We start from the raw sequence: 23,177 nt of genomic DNA, 5'->3' as shown, positions 1-23,177 counted from the left end.
ACTGTACGTCATAATGACACTGTAAGCCTTACCGATACTGTACGTCATAATGATACCGTAAGCCTTACCGATACTGTACGTCACAATGATACTGTAAGCCTTACCGATACTGTACATAACAATGATACTGTAAGCCTTACCGATACTGTACATAACAATGACACTGTACGCCTTACCGATACTGTACGTCACAATGATACTGTAAGCCTTACCGATACTGTACATAACAATGATACTGTAAGCCTTACCGATACTGTACGTCACAATGATACCGTACGCCTTACCGATACTGTACGTAACAATGATACTGTAAGCCTTACTGATACTGTACGTCATAATGATACTGTAAGGCTTACCGATACTGTACGTCACAATGATACTATAAGCCTTACCGATACTGTACGTAACAATGATACTGTACGCCTTACCGATACTGTACGTAACAATGATACTGTAAGTCTTTCCGATACTGTACGTAACAATGATACTGTAAGCCTTACCGATACTGTACGTCATAATGATACTGTACGTCACAATGATACTGTACGTCATAATGATACTGTACGTCATAATGATACTGCGTGCCTTACCGATACTGTACGTAAAAATTATACTGTACGCATTACCGATACTGTACGTCATAATGACACTGTAAGCCTTACCGATACTGTACGTCATAATGATACTGTAAGTCTTACCGAAATAGTACGTCACAATGATACTGTAAGCCTTACCGATACTGTACGTCATAATGACACTGTGAGCCTTACCGATACTGTATGTAACAATGACACTGTACGCCTTACTGACCGATACTGTACGTCATAATGATACTGTACGCCTTACCGATACTGTACGTCATAATGACACTGTACGCCTTACCGATACTGTACGTCACAATGATACTGTACGCCTTACCGATACTGTACGTCATAATGACACTGTACGCCTTACCGATACTGTACGTCATAATGATACTGTGAGCCTTACCGATACTGTACGTCATAATGATACTGTAAGCCTTACCGATACTGTACGTCATAATGATACTGTGAGCCTTACCGATACTGTATGTAACAATGACACTGTACGCCTTACTGATATTGTGTGTTATAACGATACTGTACGTCATAATGATACTGTAAGCCTTACTGATATTGTGTGTTATAACGATACTGTACGTCATAACGACTACAAACGCCATAACTACACTTTACGACATAACGCCATAACGACAATGTATGCCTTTACTGCACTGACCCTACCAAGAGAGCCATACAAGTATAAGTCAAGTTCAATTAACACGTTAAATATACTTTTCAATTTAATCGCAATTTTCAAAAGTTCATAAACTTAAGGTTTTTATTTTCATTTGGTGACTGTATGGTTGATGTTGATCTTGACACTACAATTGTCAGAAAAACGGGGATTGCATGAAATTAAACCATCACTATTGGCTGCTGGGACAGTCACAGTATACAGTTGTCTCATGCCTTATCAGTCAACAGTCAAAACTCTTCCCCGGGGTGTCGGGATCAACCCGAAAGCCGAGGGAAACAGTTCGTCGGTTTGGTCCGAACACCGAGGGGAGTGTTTTGACAGTTGTCTGATTCGGCATGAAACAGCTGTTTTGTTACCTAAATAATCCACAAGATTTCACATATACATATATGTAGGTTGTTTTATCAGGCTGAGGAACGCGTAAAAACTCTTCAGTAAACTGTTAATTCTGAGTTTGGTGAATTTTCGAACTCCAAAGTTGACGTTCCCTTGGTCTCGCAGAATTCATGCATTAATGTGGTTTATGCGCGTGAGGATGTTCCTCGCCAGTCACATACAGAGTCAGGTAACAGCTATATTTGGAGTTCACACTGGGACTGCATCTCTTTTTACATTTGTTCAGGAAATTCAAGTCCGATTTCATCTCCGAAAACGGGAGGCCAGATCAGTGTATTCCTCCTTGGTCATTTCTCTGATGTCTAGGGCGCGCGACAAGGTTCAATTCAATTCTTTATTAGTCTTGAGGTTGACGTGGCCATTTCATTGTTCTCTACATGAGTCTCATTAACGTTAGAGTCTTTAGACTTTTTAACATTCTGGAAAACGTGTCTGATGTTTCCCTTTCCATCGAGTCGCTTATATGACGTGAGTAGGACTTGTGTAGGCAGATATTTTTATATGATGACCGCTTATACAAAATGTACCACACCATCGAGAATTGTTATTGAGGAAGCTCGGGCAGAGTTATTTTTGTACATTTGTGACAATTTACCTAAAGTTGGCCTGCATGTTTTTTTCTACTGGTACATCACAATACCAACACATACCTTCGGATAAATAAGGTTACTTGGGTCACTGCCACACCTCATTCCGATCGGGATGGCGCTTCGCGATGTACTTTTTAACAAGGCTGGGTAATCACACGTCATCCCTATGAAGCCTTTTTTGTTGTTGCGACACTGCGTATGTCATTAGACACTACCGCTCTACATGATTAGGACATATCACTGTATGTCATTAGACACTACCGCTCTACATGATTAGGACATATCACTGTATGTCATTAGACACTACCGCTCTACATGATTAGGACATATCACTGTATGTCATTAGACACTACCGCTCTACATGATTAGGACATGTCACTGTATGTCATTAGACACTACCGCTCTACATGGTTAGGACATATCACTGTATGTCATTAGACACTACCGCTCTACATGATTAGGACATATCACTGTATGTCATTAGACACTACCGCTCTACATGATTAGGACATATCACTGTATGTCATTAGACACTACCGCTCTACATGGTTAGGACATATCACTGTATGTCATTAGACACTACCGCTCTAAAGGATTAGGACATATCACTGTATGTCATTAGACACTACCGCTCTACATGATTAGGACATATCACTGTATGTCATTAGACACTACCACTCTAAAGGATTAGGACATATCACTGTATGTCATTAGACACTACCGCTCTACATGATTAGGACATATAACTGTATGTCATTAGACACTACCGCTCTACATGATTAGGACATATCACTGTATGTCATTAGACACTACCGCTCTACATGATTAGGACACTGTATGTCATTAGACACTACCGCTCTACATGATTGACATATCACTGTATGTCATTAGACACTACCGCTCTACATGATTAGGACACTGTATGTCATTAGACACTACCGCTCTACATGATTAGGACATATCACTGTATGTCATTAGACACTACCGCTCTACATGATTAGGACATATCACTGTATGTCATTAGACACTACCGCTCTACATGATTAGGACATATCACTGTATGTCATTAGACACTACCGCTCTACATGGATTAGGACATATCACTGTATGTCATTAGACACTACCGCTCTACATGATTAGGACATATCACTGTATGTCATTAGACACTACCGCTCTACATGATTAGGACATATCACTGTATGTCATTAGACACTACCGCTCTTACATGATTAGGACATATCACTGTATGTCATTAGACACTACCGCTCTACATGATTAGGACATATCACTGTATGTCATTAGACACTACCGCTCTACATGATTAGGACATATCACTGTATGTCATTAGACACCTACCGCTCTACATGATTAGGACATATCACTGTATGTCATTAGACACTACCGCTCTACATGATTAGGACATATCACTGTATGTCATTAGACACTACCGCTCTACATGGTTAGGACATGTCACTGTATGTCATTAGACACTACCGCTCTACATGATTAGGACATATCACTGTATGTCATTAGACACTACCGCTCTACATGATTAGGACATATCACTGTATGTCATTAGACACTACCGCTCTACATGATTAGGACATATCACTGTATGTCATTAGACACTACCGCTCTACATGATTAGGACATATTACTGTATGTCATTAGACACTACCGCTCTACATGATTAGGACATATCACTGTATGTCATTAGACACTACCGCTCTACATGATTAGGACATATCACTGTATGTCATTAGACACTACCGCTCTACATGATTAGGACACTGTATGTCATTAGACACTACCGCTCTACATGATTAGGACATATCACTGTATGTCATTAGACACTACCGCTCTACATGATTAGGACACTGTATGTCATTAGACACTACCGCTCTACATGATTAGGACATATCACTGTATGTCATTAGACACTACCGCTCTACATGATTAGGACATATCACTGTATGTCATTAGACACTACCGCTCTACATGATTAGGACATATCACTGTATGTCATTAGACACTACCGCTCTACATGATTAGGACATATCACTGTATGTCATTAGACACTACCGCTCTACATGATTAGGACATATCACTGTATGTCATTAGACACTACCGCTCTACATGATTAGGACACTGTATGTCATTAGACACTACCGCTCTACATGATTAGGACACTGTATGTCATTAGACACTACCGCTCTACATGATTAGGACACTGTATGTCATTAGACACTACCGCTCTACATGATTAGGACACTGTATGTCATTAGACACTACCGCTCTACATGATTAGGACATATCACTGTATGTCATTAGACACTACCGCTCTACATGATTAGGACATATCCACTGTATGTCATTAGACACTACCGCTCTACATGATTAGGACATATCACTGTATGTCATTAGACACTACCGCTCTACATGATTAGGACATATCACTGTATGTCATTAGACACTACCGCTCTACATGGATTAGGACATATCACTGTATGTCATTAGACACTACCGCTCTACATGATTAGGACATATCACTGTATGTCATTAGACACTACCGCTCTACATGATTAGGACATATCACTGTATGTCATTAGACACTACCGCTCTACATGATTAGGACATATCACTGTATGTCATTAGACACTACCGCTCTACATGATTAGGACATATCACTGTATGTCATTAGACACTACCGCTCTACATGATTAGGACATATCACTGTATGTCATTAGACACTACCGCTCTACATGATTAGGACATATCACTGTATGTCATTAGACACTACCGCTCTACATGATTAGGACATATCACTGTATGTCATTAGACACTACCGCTCTACATGATTAGGACATATCACTGTATGTCATTAGACACTACCGCTCTACATGATTAGGACATATCACTGTATGTCATTAGACACTACCGCTCTACATGATTAGGACATATCACTGTATGTCATTAGACACTACCGCTCTAAAGGATTAGGACATATCACTGTATGTCATTAGACACTACCGCTCTACATGATTAGGACATATCACTGTATGTCATTAGACACTACCGCTCTACATGATTAGGACATATCACTGTATGTCATTAGACACTACCGCTCTACATGATTAGGACATATCACTGTATGTCATTAGACACTACCGCTCTACATGATTAGGACATGTCACTGTATGTCATTAGACACTACCGCTCTACATGATTAGGACATATCACTGTATGTCATTAGACACTACCGCTCTACATGATTAGGACATATCACTGTATGTCATTAGACACTACCGCTCTACATGATTAGGACATATCACTGTATGTCATTAGACACTACCGCTCTACATGATTAGGACATATCACTGTATGTCATTAGACACTACCGCTCTACATGATTAGGACATATCACTGTATGTCATTAGACACTACCGCTCTACATGATTAGGACATATCACTGTATGTCATTAGACACTACCGCTCTACATGATTAGGACATATCACTGTATGTCATTAGACACTACCGCTCTACATGATTAGGACATATCACTGTATGTCATTAGACACTACCGCTCTACATGATTAGGACATCACTGTATGTCATTAGACACTACCGCTCTACATGATTAGGACATATCACTGTATGTCATTAGACACTACCGCTCTACATGATTAGGACATATCACTGTATGTCATTAGACACTACCGCTCTACATGATTAGGACATATCACTGTATGTCATTAGACACTACCGCTCTACATGATTAGGACATATCACTGTATGTCATTAGACACTACCGCTCTACATGATTAGGACATATCACTGTATGTCATTAGACACTACCGCTCTACATGGTTAGGACATATCACTGTATGTCATTAGACACTACCGCTCTACATGATTAGGACATATCACTGTATGTCATTAGACACTACCGCTCTACATGATTAGGACATATCACTGTATGTCATTAGACACTACCGCTCTACATGATTAGGACATATCACTGTATGTCATTAGACACTACCGCTCTACATGATTAGGACATATCACTGTATGTCATTAGACACTACCGCTCTACATGATTAGGACATATCACTGTATGTCATTAGACACTACCGCTCTACATGATTAGGACATATCACTGTATGTCATTAGACACTACCGCTCTACATGATTAGGACATATCACTGTATGTCATTAGACACTACCGCTCTACATGATTAGGACATATCACTGTATGTCATTAGACACTACCGCTCTACATGATTAGGACATATCACTGTATGTCATTAGACACTACCGCTCTACATGATTAGGGCATATCACTGTATGTCATTAGACACTACCGCTCTACATGATTAGGACATATCACTGTATGTCATTAGACACTACCGCTCTACATGATTAGGACATATCACTGTATGTCATTAGACACTACCGCTCTACATGATTAGGACATATCACTGTATGTCATTAGACACTACCGCTCTACATGATTAGGACATATCACTGTATGTCATTAGACACTACCGCTCTACATGATTAGGACATATCACTGTATGTCATTAGACACTACCGCTCTACATGATTAGGACATATCACTGTATGTCATTAGACACTACCGCTCTACATGATTAGGACATATCACTGTATGTCATTAGACACTACCGCTCTACATGGTTAGGGCATATCACTGTATGTCATTAGACACTACCGCTCTACATGATTAGGACATATCACTGTATGTCATTAGACACTACCGCTCTACATGATTAGGACATATCACTGTATGTCATTAGACACTACCGCTCTACATGATTAGGACATATCACTGTATGTCATTAGACACTACCGCTCTACATGATTAGGACATATCACTGTATGTCATTAGACACTACCGCTCTACATGGTTAGGACATATCACTGTATGTCATTAGACACTACCGCTCTACATGATTAGGACATATCACTGTATGTCATTAGACACTACCGCTCTACATGGTTAGGACATATCACTGTATGTCATTAGACACTACCGCTCTACATGATTAGGACATATCACTGTATGTCATTAGACACTACCGCTCTACATGATTAGGACATATCACTGTATGTCATTAGACACTACCGCTCTACATGATTAGGACATATCACTGTATGTCATTAGACACTACCGCTCTACATGATTAGGACATATCACTGTATGTCATTAGACACTACCGCTCTACATGATTAGGACATATCACTGTATGTCATTAGACACTACCGCTCTACATGATTAGGACATATCACTGTATGTCATTAGACACTACCGCTCTACATGATTAGGACATATCACTGTATGTCATTAGACACTACCGCTCTACATGATTAGGACATATCACTGTATGTCATTAGACACTACCGCTCTACATGATTAGGACATATCACTGTATGTCATTAGACACTACCGCTCTACATGATTAGGACATATCACTGTATGTCATTAGACACTACCGCTCTACATGATTAGGACATATCACTGTATGTCATTAGACACTACCGCTCTACATGATTAGGACATATCACTGTATGTCATTAGACACTACCGCTCTACATGATTAGGACATATCACTGTATGTCATTAGACACTACCGCTCTACATGATTAGGACATATCACTGTATGTCATTAGACACTACCGCTCTACATGGTTAGGACATATCACTGTATGTCATTAGACACTACCGCTCTACATGATTAGGACATATCACTGTATGTCATTAGACACTACCGCTCTACATGATTAGGACATATCACTGTATGTCATTAGACACTACCGCTCTACATGATTAGGACATATCACTGTATGTCATTAGACACTACCGCTCTACATGATTAGGACATATCACTGTATGTCATTAGACACTACCGCTCTACATGATTAGGACATATCACTGTATGTCATTAGACACTACCGCTCTACATGATTAGGACATATCACTGTATGTCATTAGACACTACCGCTCTACATGATTAGGACATATCACTGTATGTCATTAGACACTACCGCTCTACATGATTAGGACATATCACTGTATGTCATTAGACACTACCGCTCTACATGATTAGGACATATCACTGTATGTCATTAGACACTACCGCTCTACATGATTAGGACATATCACTGTATGTCATTAGACACTACCGCTCTACATGATTAGGACATATCACTGTATGTCATTAGACACTACCGCTCTACATGATTAGGACATATCACTGTATGTCATTAGACACTACCGCTCTACATGATTAGGACATATCACTGTATGTCATTAGACACTACCGCTCTACATGATTAGGACATATCACTGTATGTCATTAGACACTACCGCTCTACATGATTAGGACATATCACTGTATGTCATTAGACACTACCGCTCTACATGATTAGGACATATCACTGTATGTCATTAGACACTACCGCTCTACATGATTAGGACATATCACTGTATGTCATTAGACACTACCGCTCTACATGATTAGGACATATCACTGTATGTCATTAGACACTACCGCTCTACATGGTTAGGACATATCACTGTATGTCATTAGACACTACCGCTCTACATGATTAGGACATATCACTGTATGTCATTAGACACTACCGCTCTACATGATTAGGACATATCACTGTATGTCATTAGACACTACCGCTCTACATGATTAGGACATATCACTGTATGTCATTAGACACTACCGCTCTAAAGGATTAGGACATATCACTGTATGTCATTAGACACTACCGCTCTACATGATTAGGACATATCACTGTATGTCATTAGACACTACCGCTCTACATGATTAGGACATATCACTGTATGTCATTAGACACTACCGCTCTACATGATTAGGACATATCACTGTATGTCATTAGACACTACCGCTCTACATGGATTAGGACATATCACTGTATGTATTAGACACTACCGCTCTACATGATTAGGACATATCACTGTATGTCATTAGACACTACCGCTCTACATGATTAGGACATATCACTGTATGTCATTAGACACTACCGCTCTACATGATTAGGACATATCACTGTATGTCATTAGACACTACCGCTCTACATGATTAGGACATATCACTGTATGTCATTGGACACTACCGCTCTACATGATTAGGACATATCACTGTATGTCATTAGACACTACCGCTCTAAATGATTAGGACATATCACTGTATGTCATTAGACACTACCGCTCTACATGATTAGGGCATATCACTGTATGTCATTAGACACTACCGCTCTACATGATTAGGACACTGTATGTCATTAGACACTACCGCTCTACATGGTTAGGACATATCACTGTATGTCATTAGACACTACCGCTCTACATGATTAGGACATATCACTGTATGTCATTAGACACTACCGCTCTACATGGTTAGGACACTGTATGTCATTAGACACTACCGCTCTACATGATTAGGACATATCACTGTATGTCATTAGACACTACCGCTCTACCTGATTAGGACACTGTATGTCATTAGACACTACCGCTCTACATGATTAAGACATACCACTGTATGTCATTAGACACTACCGCTCTACATGATTAGGACATTTCACTGTATGTCATTAGACACTACCGCTCTACATGATTAGGACATATCACTGTATGTCATTAGACACTACCGCTCTACATGGTTAGGACATATCACTAAGTCATTGAGACACTGTCAATCTACGACATCATGACGGCGTTTTACGCCACTTTCGACATCGTCACAATCTCGTTATGACACTATACGTATATATGTCATAACCACGCAATAACTGTACATTGTTACTACTTTCTATAAAGAACGTCGTACAGCTCGAGGTGTTGTCGGTTAAAACAATGGTCAGTTACTTTCGGCCTAGAGAGCTTTCAAATGCTGGGATTTATTTACATAAGCCACCACAAAAATAAAACAACTTCACAAGTTATGACAGTAATATTTTATTATTAAAAAAATGTAGTCAACACAAAATTACTATAAGCGCCATTCTTGATCTATACTAAATTATCAAATTGTCAATGTCGTCACACTCATAGGGGCTCGTTTCCGAGTTTTCAGAAATGCAAGACACGACAACAATAAAAAAAAATCCAGTATTTATAAAAAAAAAAAAAAAAAATCTTGTAAAAAATTGGGAGTATCAACATGGTTTCCGGTTGTGTATGTAAACTGGATTTTATTTTTGTGGTTATTTACTGATGGCATAGGCTTACCTTTCAAAATTGAGCCCCTGTGAAGTTGAACATCGTCTGCTAAGTTAGCGACACTGATGTGACCGGTTAGACTGGATTCTGTTTCGAACGAAATATCCTTGGAATCGTATTGACCTCTGTCAAGACGACTTTCATTTAGAATTTAAGATCTATTATTCTTCTAAAAATAACGTAAATCCAGTCAATAGAAACATAAGTGTTTCCGAGGAATCGAGTCTGTCCTGTGCAGTACCCGTTCAACGCCGCATCACTTCTAAATGTTAACCGTATATCAATGCGTAAAAAAACAGCTTTGATTTTAAACGATCAGAAATTATGCAATTGAGATCAAATAAAATCAAATAAAGTCAAATTTGTGCAAAAACTGTTTTAATGTGTTTGCTATTAATAGCAACACGAGGGACTATATTATGCATTCTGGAAATTTCAGCTGTTCCGGTATTTGAACTTGATGACGTCAGTGATATGGTAAGCGGCACATTTAAACGCGTCATAACCTATAGTAAATAACAACCACGAATTTATGTGACCTGATTCCTAGAAAAAACTATTCTGATGATAAATTAACATATTTTTTGTCAACGTTTGTTCTTTAAACAATATCAGTTGAGGTGTAAGGATATGACCGAAAATGAAATACCGCTGATGGATATGCAAAACTGACTATTTCGGAAATGTGTGGAAATAATGTAATGAAAATCGGGAGTTATCTCCCTTGGTTGGAACTCATTCGCACGTGAGCTAGTATTTAATCTCTCGAGGTGTCAGAGACCGGTCTCTTTGATCCTGAACCCCGCAATGTTAACGTGAAGCCAACAAACGTGAGTAATTATCACTACACTGTTTGGTTTTCGGATACGGGAGCATTCATCAGTCTTCTAGAGAAGGCTGGTGATACCTAACGCCTATTTCCTCTACAATATTACAATATGTTTCAAATCGTATAAAATAACTAGCAAGTTGTATTGTTTACCAAGCAATCAATTGATAGAAATCTATATAAAAATTAACCTAAATGATTGCGAGCTACTTTGTGTGTGTTATTATTTCCGGGATTCCGTGAAGCGGCCTTCAAGTTTTAGCAAATCAAAACGCATTTCACGTGATCAAAAATAGTCCTTGCTCAAATATCACTGTTTCAACCAATCAAAAACGCATTTAGAGTTTATTTCACATGTGATATAAACTTAATGCTATTCCACAGATGTATATACTCATTTATTGTGATAGAAACGTCATTATGGCACAATCACTATCATTGCGATGTTCGGTGTATATATGTCATCAAGAGCGACCCAATTCGTAACGCTATGAAATTGACCAAATCAACATTCATTCCTTAACAGGAAAACGCAAGGGTTTTAAATATGCAAGTTGATGGAGGATATAGACACAATATTCATTTGTTGACATCACGGTCTTATATAATTTTTCAAAACGTCGAGATCTTCCCTTGATGTTGTATCAAATGTGTTACCCTTGACAATGTATTAAATGTATTACCATTTTACAATGTATTAAATGTATTACTCTTGACATTGTATTATATATATTACCCTTGACACTGTAGTAAATGTATTACCCTTGACACAATATATCAAATGTATAACCCTTGACAATGTATTAAGTTTATTACCTTTGACATTGTATTAAATGTATTACCCTTGACATTACATTAAATGTATTACCATTGACGTTGTATTAAATGTATAACCCTTGACGTTGTATTAAATGTATTACCCTTGACATTACATTAAATGTATAACCCTTGACGTTGTATTAAATGTATAAGCCATGACATTATATCAAATGTATAACCATTTTACATTGTATTAAATGTATTACCCTTGACATTATATCAAATGTATTACCCTTGACGTTGTATTTAATGTATTACCCTTGACGTTGTATTAAATGTATTACCCTTGACGTTGTATTAAATGTATTACCCTTGACGTTGTATTAAATGTATTACCCTTGACGTTGCATCAAATGTATTACCCTTGACGTTGATTATAAACTGACGTTGTATTAAATGTATTACCCTTGACGTTGTATTAAATGTATTACCCTTGACGTTGTATTAAATGAGTATCATTTTAAACCTACTACACTTTGTTCACATAACTTCCTCGATATTTCATCGATTTTCACGTCAAGTTACGTTTTTGTTAACAATTCTAATGCGAGTCATATGACTCAGTTTGAAAGGAGGTCCATGTCAAATAATTAGCCGTAAAACTGTTCTCATGTCAACTTCACTCTTAGGTTCGGCGATACATATTCTGATCTAATGACGGCGGTTATCTCATAGATTCCTTAATGAATGTAAATCGGAAGTGTCAAGGAGCCATTCATAACATGATTTTTACAATCCGAAACAACAATAACAACAGACTGTGCAAAATGATTCGCCATGAACTGCAGATACAGCTGAATATTGTATACTAAATAGCTACAAGGAATCGGACTGTGTCACCTGAAACGTATCCGTTGGTGGTGACAGCTGGCCACATCGATCGCATTATAACGCTTTGTAGATACCAGTGTAGCATTGCACGGTGGCCGATTGGAGGGAGGGACGGAAGTGATGGAGGACACGGTGGTAGATGACGCCTTCAGGTCCGCAGGACAAAAACCAGGTCTGGATGTCTGGAGGATAGAGGTAGGAACAAACACTGTCATTAAGTTCCCGACAGTGGTATCAGACACTGTAGGAATATACACATATATTACGTGGGTCCTAAAGGTAGAATGATATACTCTATTTAGGAAAATACAATTAATGCCATCATACTAAGCCAGGTAAGTGATGAACTGACCGTCGAATTCCATTCTGATTAAAGTCATATCTGTATGGCTTCGTACATTTGTTGTCAGACGCAGCGCAAGCCATGAACAGATTACTGTTAATCAGATTGGTCGATATCAATTGCGATTACCTCATTTGAACCTACAACAATGTTTTAAACTAAAACAAGAAATATCTTTTAAAAATATAAACGGCATGGCTTTAATGCTGGTGGTTATAATGTAAAACAAGCTAAGTTTCAGCACGGATAACAAAATTATATCAGTTTGAATCATTTTGGTGATAATAAGACTGCATTTGAATCAGTTCCTCTTCCCCCTATGATGTTTCTGACCAAATTTGGTTCAAATCCATTCATAACTTTATGACTAGTAGCAATTTGAAGGAATTACCTCTATTTCCCCTAGGGGGCCCCGCCCCTTTGGCCCCTCGGAGGTCAGAGTCACCATTTATGCAAAATCTGTTCCTCTTCCCCCAATGATGTTTCTGACCAAATTGGGTTCAAATCCTTTCATAACTTTATGACAAGTAGCGATTTAAAGGAATTACCTCTATTTCCCCTATGGGGCCCCGTCCTTTTGGCCCCTCGCGTGTCAGTGTCAACATTTATGCAAAATCTGTTCCCCTTCCCCCATTATGTTTCTGACCAAATTGGGTTCAAATCCATTCATAACTTTATGACTAGTAGTAATTTGAAGGAATTACCTCTATTTCTCCTATTGGGCCCCGCCCATTTGGCCCTATAGGGGTCAGAGTCACCATTTATGCAAAATCTGTTCCCTTTCCCACAAGAATGTTTCTCACCAAATTGGGTTCAAATCCATTGATAACTTTATGACTAGTAGCGATTTGAAGGAATTACCTCTATTTCTCCTATTGGGCCCCGCCCATTTGGCCCCATAGGGGTCAGAGTCACCATTTATGCAAAACCTGTTCCCCTTCCCACAAGAATGTTTCTCACCAAATTGGGTTCAAATCCATTGATAACTTTATGACTAGTAGCGATTTGAAGGAATTACCTCTATTTCCCCATTAGGCCCCGCCCCTTTGGCCCCTTGGGGGTCAGAGTCACCATTTATGCAAAATCTGTTACCCTTTCCGAAAGGATGTTTCTGACTAAATTGGGTTCAAATCCATTGATAACTTTATGACTAGTAGCGATTTAAAGGAATTGCCTGAATTTCCCCTATTGGACCCCGCCCCTCAGGCCCCTTGGGTGTCAGAGTCACCATTTATGCAAAATCTGATCCCCTTCCGACAAGGATGTTTCTGACCAAATTTGGTCAAAATCCAATAAGAACTTTTTGACTAGTAGCGATTTTAAGCAAATGTTGACGGACGACGGACGACAGACGGACGGACGACGGACGCCACACCATGACATAAGCTCACCGAACCTTCGGTCCAGGTGAGCTAATAAAAAACGGGATTGAAGGCTAACATAATAACGCAAAAGATATCGAAGGCAAAGCTAATAAAATAAAAGGTATTGAGGTGAAAATATCTAGACAAAATATAATTGAACAAATGGTATTGAAGGCAAAGCTAGGAAAACAAAAGGTACTGAAGGCAAAGATAATAAAACTAAATGGATTGAAGTACTAGTCATTTGTCTGATGAAGGTGACAGTGTACATACCGTACTTGTCATTGGTCTGATGAAGGTGAAAGTGTACATACCGTATTTGTCATTGGTCTGATGAAGGTGACAGTGTACATACCGTACTAGTCATTGGTCTGATGAAGGTGACAGTGTACATACCGTACTAGTCATTGGTCTGATGAAGGTGACAGTGTACATACCGTACTAGTCATTGGTCTGATGAAGGTGACAGTGTACATACCGTACTAGTCATTGGTCTGATGAAGGTGACAGTGTACATACCGTACTAGTCATTGGTCTGATGAAGGTGACAGTGTACATACCGTACTAGTCATTGGTCTGATGAAGGTGACAGTGTACATACCGTACTAGTCATTGGTCTGATGAAGGTGACAGTGTACATACCGTACTAGTCATTGGTCTGATGAAGGTGACAGTGTACATACCGTACTAGTCATTGGTCTGATGAAGGTGACAGTGTACATACCGTACTAGTCATTGGTCTGATGAAGGTGACAGTGTACATACCGTACTAGTCATTGGTCTGATGAAGGTGACAGTGTACATACCGTACTAGTCATTGGTCTGATGAAGGTGACAGTGTACATACCGTACTAGTCATTGGTCTGATGAAGGTGACAGTGTACATACCGTACTAGTCATTGGTCTGATGAAGGTGACAGTGTACATACCGTACTAGTCATTGGTCTGATGAAGGTGACAGTGTACATACCGTACTAGTCATTGGTCTGATGAAGGTGACAGTGTACATACCGTACTAGTCATTGGTCTGATGAAGGTGACAGTGTACATACCGTACTAGTCATTGGTCTGATGAAGGTGACAAGTGTACATACCGTACTAGTCATTGGTCTGATGAAGGTGACAGTGTACATACCGTACTAGTCATTTGTCTGATGAAGGTGACAGTGTACATACCGTACTAGTCATTGGTCTGATGAAGGTGACAGTGTACATACCGTACTAGTCATTGGTCTGATGAAGGTGACAGTGTACATACCGTACTAGTCATTGGTCTGATGAAGGTGACAGTGTACATACCGTACTAGTAATTGGTCTGATGAAGGTGACAGTGTACATACCGTACTAGTCATTTGTCTGATGAAGGTGACAGTGTACATACCGTACTAGTCATTGGTCTGATGAAGGTGACAGTGTACATACCGTACTAGTCATTGGTCTGATGAAGGTGACAGTGTACATACCGTACTAGTCATTGGTCTGATGAAGGTGACAGTGTACATACCGTACTAGTCATTGGTCTGATGAAGGTGACAGTGTACATACCGTACTAGTCATTGGTCTGATGAAGGTGACAGTGTACATACCGTACTAGTCATTGGTCTGATGAAGGTGACAATGTACATACCGTACTAGTCATTGGTCTGATGAAGGTGACAGTGTACATACCGTACTGGTCATTGGTCTGATGAAGGTGACAGTGTACATACCGTACTAGTCATTGGTCTGATGAAGGTGACAGTGTACATACCGTACTAGTCATTGGTCTGATGAAGGTGACAGTGTACATACCGTACTAGTCATTGGTCTGATGAAGGTGACAGTGTACATACCGTACTAGTAATTGGTCTGATGAAGGTGACAGGGTACATACCGTACTAGTCATTTGTCTGAAGAAGGTGACAGTGTACATACCGTACTAGTCATTTGTCTGAAGAAGGTGACGGTGTTCATACCGTACTAGTCATTAGTCTGATGAAGGTGACAGTGTGCATACCGTACTAGTCATTGGTCTGATGAAGGTGACAGTGTACATACCGTACTAGTCATTGGTCTGATGAAGGTGACAGTGTACATACCGTACTGGTCATTGGTCTGATGAAGGTGACAGTGTACATACCGTACTAGTCATTAGTCTGATGAAGATGACAGTGTACATACTGTACTTGTCATTGGTCTGATGAAGGTGACAGTGTACATACCGTACTAGTCATCGAAGTGTCACGTATAAGCACTGAAAAGGGCCGTCTCAAACTCAAACTAAAAAAGTGTAAAATTGTCAATTTAGAATTAATTCTAATTGAAAATAAACAAACTGTACAAAAAAATAATTTTCCGATACAAACTAACGTAAATTTCACACTTCCCCTTAGGCGAACGCGAAGCCACAATATTGATAGAACACTTTTAGACCCTTCGATCAATGAAACATATTTCATCTATATCTGAGTATCTTGAGAATAAGTAATTTTTACCTATCTTGACCCCGCCCACGATTACCCTTGGAGTCGGTCAGGACCAATGTTTGCATATAATCGAACTGCGAGCAAATACTGTTTTTTTTAATTGATGGTCAAAAGTGAGAATCATAGATATAAAATACAGTGAAGCTAACTCCCTTTCCAGTGGGAAATCCGAGGATCCTTTCGTCTATGAGTATTCGATTCTACCATGTCTTGGTCTTAAGGACTTGAATATATTTGAGATTTCGATTTCGCCATTTTCCCAAAATGATCGGGACCCTAGGATGGGACCATATACTCAATATTTTTTGTTGATCTTCCTCTATCATAGGCTTTCGCAATAAAGAACGGAGGACGAAACGACGGCCAGAAGACATGCTTTGTCCATTATAATTAAGTACATGTATTACACCGAAAATTAACCAATGGTCACCAACCTGACAATCCTTCAATCCAACATTGTATACAGAGAACGAATCATGTGTCATCAATTTGACAGTCCTTCAAACTAAAAATAATATATATAGCACGGACCCAGTGTCTCCAACCTGAAAGTTTCTTCAAACCAAAATAGTGTACTTGGAACGAACCCAGAGTCACAAATGGACAATCCTTCAAACCAAAATATTATACAGAGAACGATCCCAGAGTCCCCTACTTGATAATTCTTTAAACAAATATATTGTACACATAACGAATGTCACAAATCTGACAGTCCTTCATACTGAAACATTGCACAGAGAACGGACCCAGAATCGCAAACCTCCCAGTCCTTCAAACCAAAATTGTATACAGAGAACGGATCCTGTGTCATCAATTTGACAGTCCTTCAAACCAAAATAGTATAAATAGCACGGACCCAGTGTCTCCAACCTGAAAGTTTCTTCAAACCAAAATACCAAAAGAGTCACAAACCTGACAACCCTTCAAACCAAAATATTATACAAAGAACGGTCTCAGAGTCCCCAACTTGATATTTTTTAAACAAAAATATTGTACACATTACGAATGTCACAAATCTGACAGCCTTCATACCGAAACATTGTACAAAGAACGGCCCTTTGTCACATGACAGTCCATCAAACCAAAATATACAAAGAGCAGACTTAGTGTCACAACCCAGACAGACCTTCAAACAAAAAAAAAACAAAAAACGAAAAAAAACAAAAAAAAACAAAAAAAAAAGGGCAGACCTTCATTTTTAAATGTTATAGAGAGAACGGATCCAGTGTCAAAAACCTGACAGTCCATTAAACGAAATTATTGCACAAAGAACGGGCCTAGATTCTCCAACCAGACAATCCTTCAAACCATAATATTGTACACGGAACGAACCTAATATCACCAACTCGACAGTTCTTCAAGCCAAGATAGTATACAGAGAACGGACCCAGTGTCTCCAACCTGACAGTCCTTCAAAACAAACTATTGTACACGGACCGGAGTCAGGATCACTCACCTAACAGTTCTTCCAAACAAAATATTGTACACGGACCGGAGTCAGGATCACTCAGCTAACAGTCCTTCAAAACAAAATATTGTACACGGACCGGAGTCAGGATCACTCAGCTAACAGTCCTTCAAAACAAAATATTGTACAGAGAACGGACCCAGTTTCACCATCCTGACAGTCCTTCAATTCAAAATATTTTACACGGAAGGAACCCAATGTCATTAAATCGATAGTCCTTTAAACATAAATATTGCACAGAGAGCGGACGAATGTCCCCAACCTGACCGTCTTTCAAACCAAGATATTGTACAGAGAGCGGACCTACTATCACAAAGCTGACAGTCCGTCAAACCAAATGATTACAGAGACAACCAAACAGCCCAAACGTAACTGTTCTTCAAATAAAGACAACATATAGAGATGAAATAACGACTCATACTTTTATTAATTCGAACCAAGATATTTTATAACGAATTCCAGGTACGGAAGTAAATCTGACAGTCCTTCAATCCGACACATTACACGTATAATGAATGTAAGGAAGCCAGCCCCGACAATCCTTCAAACCATAACATTACACGTATAATGAATGTAAGGAAGCCTGCCTGGACAATCCTCCAAACCATAACATTACACGTATAATGAATGTAAGGAAGCCTGCCCCGACAATCCTCCAAACCATAACATTACACGTATAATGAATGTAAGGAAGCCTTGCCCTGGACAATCCTCCAAACCATAACATTACACGTATAATGAACGTAAGGAAGCCAGCCCCGACAATCCTTCAAACCATAACATTACACGTATAATGAATGTAAGGAAGCCTGCGTGGACAATCCTTCAAACCATAACATTACACGCATAATGAATGTAAGGAAGCTTGCCCCGACAATCCTTCAAACCATAACATTACACGTATAATGAATGTAAGGAAGCCTGCCCCGACAATCCTCCAAACCATAACATTACACGTATAATGAATGTAAGGAAGCCTGCCTGGACAATCCTCCAAACCATAACATTACACGTATAATGAATGTAAGGAAGCCTGCCTGGACAATCCTTCAAACCATAACATTACACGTATAATGAATGTAAGGAAGACTGCCCCGACAATCCTCCAAACCATAACATTACACGCATAATGAATGTAAGGAAGCCTTCCCCGACAATCCTCCAAACCATAACATTACACGCATAATGAATGTAAGGAAGCCAGCCGCGACAATCCTTCAAACCATAACATTACACGTATAATGAATGTAAGGAAGCCTGCCCGGACAATCCTCCAAACCATAACATCAAATACATAATGAATGTAAGGAAGCCAGCCCCGACAATCCTCCAAACCATAACATTACACGTATAATGAATGTTAGGAAGCCTGCCCCTACAATCCTCCAAACCATAACATTACACGCAAAATGAATGTAAGGAAGACTGCCCCGACAATCCTGACAATCCTTCAAACCATAACATTACACGCATAATGAATGTAAGGAAGCCTGCCAGGACAATCCTCCAAACCATAACATTACACGTATAATGAATGTAAGGAAGCCAGCCCGGACAATCTTCCAAACCATAACATTACACGTATAATGAATGTAAGGAAGCCTGCCCCGACAATCCTTCAAACCATAACATTACACGTATAATGAATGTAAGAAAGCCTGCCCCTACAATCCTTCAAACCATAACATTACACGTATAATGAATGTAAGGAAGCCTGCCAGGACAATCCTCCAAACCATAACATTACACGCAAAATGAATGTAAGGAAGACTGCCCCGACAATCCTTCAAACCATAACATTACACGTATAATGAATGTAAGGAAGCCTGCCCCTACAATCCTTCAAACCATAACATTACACGTATAATGAATGTAAGGAAGCCTTCCTGGACAATCCTCCAAACCATAACATTACACACAAAATGAATGTAAGGAAGCCTGCCAGGACAATCCTTCATACCATAACATTACACGCATAATGAATGTAAGGAAGCCAGCCCGGACAATCCTTCATACCATAACATTACACGCATAATGAATGTAAGGAAGCCAGCCCGGACAATCCTCCAAACCATAACATTACACGTATAATGAATGTAAGGAAGACTGCCCCCGACAATCCTCCAAACCATAACATTACACGTATAATGAATGTAAGGAAGACTGCCCCGACAATCCTCCAAACCATAACATTACACGTATAATGAATGTAAGGAAGCCAGCCCGGACAATCCTCCAAACCATAACATTACACGTATAATGAATGTAAGGAAGACTGCCCCGACAATCCTCCAAACCATAACATTACACGTATAATGAATGTAAGGAAGCCAGCCCGGACAATCCTCCAAACCATAACATTACACGTATAATGAATGTAAGGAAGACTGCCAGGACAGTCCTTCAAACCATAACATTACACGCATAATGAATGTAAGGAAGCCTTCCTGAACAATCCTCCAAACCATAACATTACACGCAAAATGAATGTAAGGAAGCCTGCCAGGACAGTCCTTCAAACCATAACATTACACGTATAATGAATGTAAGGAAGCCAGCCTGGACAATCCTTCAAACCATAACATTAGACGTATAATGAATGTAAGGAAGCCTACCAGGACACTCCTTCAAACCATAACATTACACGTATAATGAATGTAAGGAAGCCTTCCCGAACAATCCTCCAAACCATAACATTACACGCATAATGAATGTAAGGAAGCCTGCCCCGACAATCCTCCAAACCATAACATTACACGTATAATGAATGTAAGGAAGCCAGCCCGGACAATCCTCCAAACCATAACATTACACGTATAATGAATGTAAGGAAGCCTGCCAGGACAATTCTCCAAACCATTGAATGTAAGGAAGCTTGCCCCGACAATCCTCCAAACCATAACATTACACGTATAATGAATGTAAGGAAGCCTGCCTGGACAATCCTTCAAACCATAACATTACACGTATAATGAATGTAAGGATGCCTGCCTGGAAAATCCGTCAAACCATAACATTACATGCATAATGAATGTAAGGAAGACTGCCCCGACAATTCTCCAAACCATTGAATGTAAGGAAGCCTGCCCGGACAATCCTCCAAACCATAACATTACACGCATAATGAATGTAAGGAAGCCAGCCCCTACAATCCTCCAAACCATAACATTACACGTATAATGAATGTAAGGAAGCCTGCCCCTACAATCCTCCAAACCATAACATTACACGTATAATGAATGTAAGGAAGCCTGCCCGGACAATCCTCCAAACCATAACATCAAACACATAATGAATGTAAGGAAGCCTGCCTGGACAATCCTTCAAACCATAACATTACACGTATAATGAATGTAAGGAAGACTGCCCCGACAATCCTTAAAACAATAACATTACACGTATAATGAATGTAAGGAAGACTGCCCCGACAATTCTCCAAACAATAACATTACACGTATAATGAATGTAAGGAAGCCTGCCTGGACAATCCCTAAAACCATAACATTAGACGTATAATGAATGTAAGGAAGCCTGCCAGGACAATCCTTCAAACTTTAACATTACATTAAGGCGGAACTCAGCAACTCAAAAATCTATAGAGAACGACGATATGATAGCGAAACCATAATTCTACCTCAAAATCGATAAAACGAGAACAAACAAGGCTATAGATTGGCCTGGCTACCAACACCTGTCTCCCGAGTTAGGAGATCCCTTGTACATGTAGTAATCGTAACCAACGATTAAGATATAGATTGTCCTGGCTACCAACACCTGTCTCCCGAGTTAGGAGATCCCTTGTAGTAATCGTAACCAACGATTAAGCAGATATTGTCACTATCATACTAATGAGCTACAGTACGTAGCTCTACATGTAGATAAAAAGTTATATTACATTGTACTAGTATGGAATCGTTGTGAAAAGCAAATTATCTTATTAGCTTAATTATGTAATAAAAAAAAGTTTACGTTCCATAATTGCAATCTTTCAGTTTGTCTTTTAATGACAAGGATGCAGACTTCATCGGTCATAGGGGGGAAACTGTCGTACATCACAACCCACATTGTATATTATTCGTGACGTTTTAATGGCACTGTAACCTTCCTTAGGCAAAAGTCAAATAGTGTCTAATAATTGTGAGAGAATGTTGTCAACCATTCTCGAGATTTTATCTCTTATGTATTTTCTATGGGCCTTAGGTTTTGTAATTTCAGGAAATGTGTTTCCAACAATGTTCTCATAGCGTTGTTCCCATTTCTTAGAAAAAAGAAAGAAAAAAAAGCCCTAATTACCAGAGAATGAATGTGTTCCTAAAGTTTGAAATGGGGAATGGTAGCGTGAAATATATTATAATATGTATACTACAATATACCAGCTACTGAATACATGAGAAATAAATTACTTCTTCTGTTTAAAAGAGAAGAACTTGAGAACAACTTGAGAACAACATGAGAACAACATGAGAACAACTAGACAAAACAATCAGTTGGGAAACTGCACTTGGTGGGTCGTTT

At 39.3% G+C, this 23,177-nt stretch overlaps 1 protein-coding gene across 1 annotated transcript in view; it reads left to right on the top strand.

The window, feature by feature from the left end:
• The first annotated feature begins 12,960 nt into the window (after positions 1 to 12,960).
• The window catches only part of LOC117322630 (gelsolin-like protein 1), a 55,845-nt gene continuing 45,628 nt past the window's right edge, over positions 12,961 to 23,177 (top strand). Inside the window, exon 1 of the mRNA XM_033877572.1 lies at positions 12,961 to 13,217. Within this exon, the coding sequence (XP_033733463.1) occupies positions 13,143 to 13,217 (75 nt within the window). The 5' untranslated portion in view covers positions 12,961 to 13,142. The remainder of the gene's footprint in view (positions 13,218 to 23,177) is intronic.

The sequence above is a fragment of the Pecten maximus genome, chromosome 1 (genome assembly GCF_902652985.1).
Source record: "Pecten maximus chromosome 1, xPecMax1.1, whole genome shotgun sequence".
NCBI lineage: Eukaryota > Metazoa > Mollusca > Bivalvia > Pectinida > Pectinidae > Pecten > Pecten maximus.
Note: the sequence above shows the minus strand (reverse complement) of the source record. Positions and strands in the feature narration are given on the sequence as shown.